At 41.8% G+C, this 7,802-nt stretch overlaps 1 protein-coding gene across 3 annotated transcripts in view; it reads right to left on the reverse strand.

Moving 5' to 3' along the window:
• Positions 1 to 1,996: 1,996 nt before the first annotated feature.
• LOC122539690 (histone-lysine N-methyltransferase EZH1-like) overlaps positions 1,997 to 7,802 on the reverse strand; it is a 29,610-nt gene continuing 23,804 nt past the window's right edge. The window contains exons 17-19 of one of the 3 annotated variants that reach the window (XM_043674679.1): positions 7,121 to 7,201; positions 6,605 to 6,689; positions 1,998 to 3,499 (exon numbers count right to left, since the gene is read on the reverse strand). In XM_043674679.1, coding sequence (XP_043530614.1) covers positions 3,439 to 3,499; positions 6,605 to 6,689; positions 7,121 to 7,201 — 227 coding nt within the window. In that variant the 3' untranslated portion in view covers positions 1,998 to 3,438. Of the gene's footprint in view, positions 3,500 to 6,604; positions 6,690 to 7,120; positions 7,202 to 7,802 lie in introns of all 3 variants that reach the window. The other 2 variants (XM_043674680.1, XM_043674681.1) reach the window with 2 other exon arrangements.

Consider the following 7,802-nt stretch of genomic DNA (forward strand, 5'->3'; position numbering starts at 1 on the left):
CTTATTAAGATGAATGTTCTTCCTCGTTTGCTTTATCCCATGTGTATGCTCCCTATAATGTTTCCCAGGTCAACACTGTGGAACCTTATGGGATGGTTTGGTTACTTTGGCATCGTGGGCGGCCCCTCATCAAACTTACTAAATTGTAGTTGCCTCAAGGGGTGGGGGAGGGTGGGGGGAGTTGATTTCCCAGTCATCAGGAGGTATCAGTTAAGTTCCCTGCTGTCCTTTGTCTGTGATTGGGTAGGTAACGATCCAAACTCAATATGGCTGGATATTGAGACCTCCCAAGAGAGTAGTAAGGGTATGGAATGCTTTGCCTGCAATGGTAGTAGATTCACCTACTTTACGTACATTTAAGTCGTCATTGGACAATCATATGGACGCACATGGAATAGTGTAGGTTAACTGGGCTTCAGATTGGTATGACAGGTCGGTGCAACAATTGAGGGCCAAAAGGCCTATACTGCGCTGTAATGTTCTATGTTCTCTTATTAACCTGTTGTTCATGGATATGAGGACAGTTATGGACCACTGCCAGAGCCCCATTGTCATTAGTACAGTCTAGGCACGGAGGGCGATGCATCAGAGTGAGGGTTGTTTATCCAAGACTTCGCCACTTACAGCTTTAGTTGGCATGCCAGGGGTCCGACCAGGGATGATGGACTCAGGGTTCAAACTATGGGCAGCGAGAGGTGTTTCTAGTTTGGGAGACTTGTTTGAGGGGGAGGTTATGATGTCTTTTGAGCAACTGAGCCGCAAATACGGGTTGCCCAGCAGAGATCTTTTCCGTTTCTTTCAGGTTAGGTATTTCATCCAGAAGAAGACTACGCTGCTCACTAAGCCCTATAAGCCCGATACAGAGGGGTTGTTTCTACATTCCACAAGCACCCTTTCGGTTAGTGCCCTCTATCGCCTGCTGGGTGGCAGGGCCTGGCAGGATATTAATTGGTTATGTGAGGTCTGGGAGCAAGAGCTAGGAGTGGAGATCTCTTCTGAAACATGGGAGAACATATGGGAGAATACTCGAAAGATCTCAATCTGTCATAGGGCATGCGCTACGCAGTTAAAAGTTTTGCATAGGGCTCATCTGGCACCAGACCGTCTGGCGAAGTTTAAAAAAGGGGCATCTTCAGTGTGCCCCATATGTAAAATAAGTGTAGGTACTGTTACCCATTGCTTCTGGACATGCCACAGGCTCCGTGTTTATTGGAGCGCTGTGGCAGGAGAGATAGGGAGGGTATTGAGGACTGAAGTCAAAGTAGACCCGATATCTCTCCTCTTAGGTCTACCGAATTTACCATCTTTAGACGGGCATAGGAAGAAACTATTTAATGTTCTTGCATACTGTGCACAGAAAAATATTCTGATGAATTGGGTGTCTGAGAACCCGTCCAGCTTGCTGGGGTGGCAGAAATTAATTATGGAGCACATTCCCTTGGACGTTTTTATAAACATGGTGCACCACACAACAGACCGTTTTTATACGACATGGCAGCTCTACTTGAGTTATTTGGATATAGATTTGTCAGTTTTCCTAACTAGGGCATATGCTTAACCAGGATGGTTAGGTGTGTCAAGCCCTGGGCCCTGAGTTAATATGGGTATATATACAATGCTCCCGTTCCTTTGTTTGGGAGCTTTGTGTCGAGCAAAGCTGTTCTGTATTGTGTTTTTTTTTGTTTTTTTGCTTTTTTTAATCTATTATTTACTTATTTATTGGTGTTGCTTTGCACAGTGGTAGGGTTTATTTTGTATTATATGGTAGGTTAGTAGTTAGTGGACTGTAGTTGTATTGTAATTTGTGTTTTTTTTTCTTTTTATTATACTGATATTTGTTATTTGTGGTATTTTTCAACAATTTTATGTTTGTAAAGTTTTTAAAAATTGCTAATAAATATATTTACATAAAAAAAGAACTGAGGGAATGCTGGATTGACATTTAACTGAGGTTGTGGGTATACTCTCAGGTGGATGCTAGACAATTGTCTTAGACAGTATTGCACACAGACATGAGTTTCACTCCAAAATTTAATTTGTACAGCGAATGTTTTATTAACTGGCCCCCATGGGACCAGGAGCATGCTGTTTGATCAAATATTCCGGTTGATCAAGAGGTTCACACAATCACAAAAACACACACCAAGTAACAGAAACGTAATGCAGAAGGTTATACACATGACTGTTATACTTTATTTTCAGCATAAATCATTTCAATAAAAATGCCTGAAATACAACTTACCTGCAGAGAGCCTTCTCACTCACACCCTCAACTGACCACTTGGATATCACAAAGTTTGTGATAACACAGTAAACTTGTGGTATTTCAGGTATATAATTTTTGCCAGATTATCAAAAGTGCTGGTTCATAAGGTGCCAGTTAAAACAAAGTTTGCTACAACACAAGCCCAAAATAATGAAACTGTTTTGAATATATGTGGCTTGTACTAAACAGTTGTGAGAGTTAAATACACAAGAAAGAGAATAATTTTGTCATTTTTATTTCAAGTGTTATTTAAAGGATTCTGCTTCAGATTTCACTTCAAGGACCCAACTGTTGCCAGAAAATCAGAAACTGCAAAGTCAGTTTGCCTGAAATCAAATCAATCTTCCACCCTTGTCAAAGCCATCGCTCCAGCAGAGAACAGACTGCTTCAGAGAAGCTCTGTTACATTAGGACAACTAACTAATTGCTGATCTAAGAGTGTCCCTTGGTAACAGTGGATGCAGATATCATAGATGAGAACTAAACAGGGTTTGCAAACCCAAGGCAGTGGGATCTTTCACAAGCTAAGCTTATAATGTAGCTTATAATGTGGCTTCTGCTGCAGCAAGTACATTCAGCGTAAGACAAATCATTCTTTGTTTTTCTAAACTTTAACTTTCTCTCTCTTTCTGTCCCAACATTATTTGGCTGTTGGTTTCAGTGGCAGAAACATTTAACACAGCAATCATGATTTCCACAGTCTGAATTCAATATACAGCTCACTGTTCCAACTAATTTCTAGACACTTCCTGACATTAGGAACCCAACTCAATGTGTCCAGAATAAGAAGCTGTGACAAATGCCTGATTCTCCGTTGTCTGTCAACTTTGGATTGCATCCCTGGGGAGGTCCCACAAGATCAGATTCTGTATCTTCAATGGAGTTGCCTTTCACAGCTATTAAATTCTGACCCCTGATCAAGCTGAACTATGGAGTAAATTCTCAGTAACGGGAAGGGGGTCCAGCAGGTGAAGCTGGAGGAGGGGTAAGTGTGGTTATCTGCAGCAAAAGCACAGCTGACAACACACAGCAATGCGAAATACGCTTTTTCCTATGTCTGACAAAGTCACGTTGGTCAAATTCACATCAGGTGTTCAGGAAAGAAGGCCGTGGATTTGCTGCACAGTCTAACTGACAATCAAACAAAAACTTAACATGAAGTAACAATGGGATCACAGCATTTCCATCTTCCGTTCAATTCCCACGTATTTCAGTGCATCAGCCTGACTGTATCTAAAACAGAAACACAGGAGTCAGTTTATCATGTGTTTCAGTGGATAGCACAAGCCTGTTTTCTGCTGATCTCATTTGTATTGGAATGAGCTTTGGTTTCACTGATACCCTTCGACGGGATATTTTAATAGCATTTTTTAGTTTACATCAATCTAAAATTGCACTATAATTACAACAGGAAGAGGGAATAAGAAGCAAATTAGGGTCAGTTTGACATTCAAAGTTGGGTAAATTAGGTCAGTGAGCTGCAGTATCAGACAGCCATGTCTTATTTTACATACCATTGTGCTTACAGAGACCTGGTTTGTAGACAGACAGCAGTGGAAATAAACTTTGCTGAATCTCTTTTTTTCAAGGTAAGAGGGAGAAAAGAAAGGAGGAAGGAGTAGCAGAATTGATTAAGGAGAGACTACAGTGCTGGAGAGACACACTGTCCTCTAAGAGTGAAGGACAGAATCTATTTGGTTAGATTTAAGTGACAATAGAGGGTCCCATATCATGGCAGGGTGTTTTCTCCAGATCATCACTGAAAATTTGAGAGGAACCAAATTTACAAGGAAATTATAGAAAGATCCGAAAGCTATGGCATAGTTATGACTAAAAGACTTTAAAATCATAGTATCATGGACCTGTGTTTGATTCTACCCTTTAGCCAACTGCCTGTGTCTATGTGGGTTCCCTTCAGGTGCTCCTGTTTCCTCTAACAGTCCAAAGATGTGCTGGCTAGGTGGATTAGCCATGCTAGGATAGAGGATTGGGCCTGGGTGGGATTCTCTTCAGAGGGTGGGTCTGGGCTCAATGAGCTGAATGCTTGCTTCGACACTGAACAGATTCTATATTCTATAAACTGGGGTATAATCGTGTAAAGGAGAGAAAGCAGGAAGAATGTCTGCAGTGTCTTCAATAGAATTTTGTTTTATCATTAAAATTCCAATTTATTGGAGAAGACTGTCACATCGCACTGGGGGAACAAGCTGTTATTCCCAGAGTCATCACAAAGATTATGGGTTCTACAGAACATACAAAATTCCCCAATTAATCTGTGTTTTAGACTAAAGTTGACAGAAGCATAAACCATCCTTTTGTACTAACAGGAAATACTATTTAGTACAAGTGAATAGACTATACCTATAGATAAGCAATAATGAAACATTGGCATGTAACTCCATGTTAAAACTGTAACCAAATTATAAAACTCACCTGACATACACATAAATATACACACAAACTATAGAGAAAGCCTCGGTTTTATTGGTAAAGGGAAAGCAATCCAGTGGCACCTATTATTCATTGGATTTGCTGAGATGTTTCTTGTGTTGATCAGAATGCTACTTCTCAATCGGTTTTCTCAGGACACTTTCACCTGTTTGCAGGAGGCACAGGGTGGCTGGTTCACAGTCAAAGGGTCTCTAACATTCTACTGAAAATAAACCGATTTTCTTCTGGTTTAAAGTAGCTTTTACTGCAGAGAACAGAGAGACAGCTCCTGAGCTCATAGAGATCTGAAGGCTTCTCACTATCCTGATCACAGCCCCAAGGTGATTAGCTACCTGAGAGCTAATTACATCGTTGTTACCAGCCAGAAAACTTTAGGAAGCAGACAGTAATAGTGGAAGGATGCTTATTGGACTGGAGGCCCATGACTAGTGGAGTGCCTCAAGGGTTGGTATAGACCCATTGCTATTTGTTATCTCTATCAATGATTTGGATGAGAATGTACAAGACATGATTAGTAAATTTGTTGATGACACTAAAATAAGCAGTATCATGGACAGTGAGGAAGGTTCTCAGAAATTGCAGCAGCACCTTGATCAGCTGGGGAAGTGAGCCGAGAAATGGGAAATGGAGTTTAATATAGATAAGTGCGAGGTCTTGCATTTTGGAAAGTCAAATCAAGGTAGGAGTTTCCTGGTGAATGATAGGGCCTTAAGGCGTGTAGTGGAACAGAGGGATTGTGGAGTTCAGGTTCACAATTCTCTGGAAGTGGAGTCACAGGTAGATAGGGCAGTGAAGGCAGCTTTTGGTACACTGGCCTTCATCAGTCAAGGCACTGAGCATAGAAGTGGGGAAGTTATGTTGCAGTTGTACAGGACGTTGGTGAGGCTGCACTTGGAGTACTGTGTTCAGTTTTGGTCACCTTGTTATAAGAAGGATATTATTAAATTGGAAAGAATGCAGAAGAAATTTACAAGGATGTTGCCTAGACTGAATGGTCTGAGTTACAGGGAGAAGTTGGACAAGTGAGGACATTTTTCTTTAGAGTGTAGGAGACTGAGGGGGGACCTTATAGAGGTGTAAAAGATCATGAGAGACATGGATAGGGTCAATACGCTCAGTCTTTTTCCCAGGGTTGGGCAATTGTGGACTAGAGGGCATCAGTTTAAAGTTAGTAGGAAAAAATAAAAAGAAACCTGAGGGGCAACTTCTTTTATACAGATAGTGGTATGCACCTGGAATGAGCTGCCCCTGGAAGTGGTTGAGACGGGTACATTAACAACATTTAAAGGTATTTGGACAAATACATGGATAGGAAAAGTTCAGAAGGATATGGGCCAAGTGCAGGGAAATGGGGTTAGAGTGGATGGGCATTTTGCTTGGTATGGACCAGTGTGGGCTGAGCAGCCTGTCTCCAAGCTGTAGGACTCTAATTCCAGAGATGAAAGTCCCATCTTCTGATGAGTGATTGAGTCATATAGACCCATACTCACTAGAATGAGAAGGATGGGAGGAGATCTAATTCTAGTAGCAGATCGAGTTGTGTGGTTGATGTGATGTACATGGGCTTCCTAAAGCCAGATCACAGCATTGTTGGCAAAGCTAAACCCCGCAGGATAAAACGATATTTACATTGATTTGTAAAGTTGGATTGGTTACAGGAAATAGAAAGCTTTGGTGAATGTTTTCCAGCTTGAGGAAGGCAGAGAATAGGTTTTCCCAGCTGCCAGTTTTATAATCATGGCTGTTCCTGACCTTTGTAAATGGCGGTAAATAGGAATACGGAGAGACATAAACCTGAAGGGACTAAGGAAAATAATAAGAAATGACTGCTGTCCAAATGTGCTCTTCACCTTCAATGATTTGTGAAGATTTAATGTGATCTTTTACCTGTAATCGAAGAATAATTCCTCGCCAGTGTGGATCATTCTTTTTGCAAATATTCCAATTCGGTGATCGCCATTCACCATGACAACTGGAAGAGGAGAACTTGAATTTAGCAATGTACGGGAGCCATTGTCCATTTTTGTGGGTCAGACGTCAAGAGGTTGGGAACCACAATTCTGATGGCAGGGGGCTGAGTTGGTGGTGCCTGGTCTGGAAGGTCATGGGTTGGTGGTCACATCAGTAGAGGGAGTCAGTCAGCTTGTCACAGGTCATGAATAGTCATGAGGTCAGAGGTCTCAGGGTCAGACAGGTAGTGATTAATGCAAATGGATACAGCATTTCTTGAAATGAAGAGCAAATTACCATTTTCCCTGTCACATCATTGGCACTCTCTTCATGTCACTTGATTCCCTGCCACCCCCTCTAACCTACCCATAACTGCTCCACCCCATTTACCCTCCACCCTCAAATTCATTCTCTATCACCCCTGCCATCACCATGAGGTTTCTGAATCCTTACCTTTCGCATAGCAGTTGGGATTGACGGAGTGATTTGCAAAACGGATTTTGTTTCCTTTGCGAGTTGCATCAACAACAAAATCTAGAAAATAGGAAATGAGAGCAATGATGAGGCAGGAGCCTGTTTCATCCCCATCACCCAGCCTTTATTATCCCTACCCTTCAGACTATCTTAGAGGTTAGAGGTGTGAGAGCTGATCTTACTGAAGCATGGGATCCTGAGGGTAGATGCTTTTTCCTGTTTGGGGAAATCCACAACTAGGGGACACTGTTTAAATATAAAGGTTTCCTCATCTCAAACAAAAACTCAGCAGGTCTGGGATGTCTGCAGAGAGAGAAACACAGTGATCATTTAGAGACCAACATGACATGAGAATGACGAGAACGAGGGTAGGTCCGATCAAGGACAGTAGTGGGAGACTGTGTATTGAGTCGGAAGAGATAGGAGAGGTCTTGAATGAGTACTTTTCTTCAGTATTTACGAACAAGAGGGACCGTATTGTTGACGAGGAGAGTGTGAAACGGACTGGTAAGCTAGAGGAGATACTTGTTAGGAAGGAAGATGTGTTGGACATTTTGAACAACTTGAGGATAGACAAGTCCCCCGGGCCTGACGAGATATACCCTAGGATTATGTGGGAAGCAAGAGAGGAAATTGCAGTACCGTTAGCAATGATCTTTTC

The sequence above is a fragment of the Chiloscyllium plagiosum genome, chromosome 33 (genome assembly GCF_004010195.1).
Source record: "Chiloscyllium plagiosum isolate BGI_BamShark_2017 chromosome 33, ASM401019v2, whole genome shotgun sequence".
NCBI lineage: Eukaryota > Metazoa > Chordata > Chondrichthyes > Orectolobiformes > Hemiscylliidae > Chiloscyllium > Chiloscyllium plagiosum.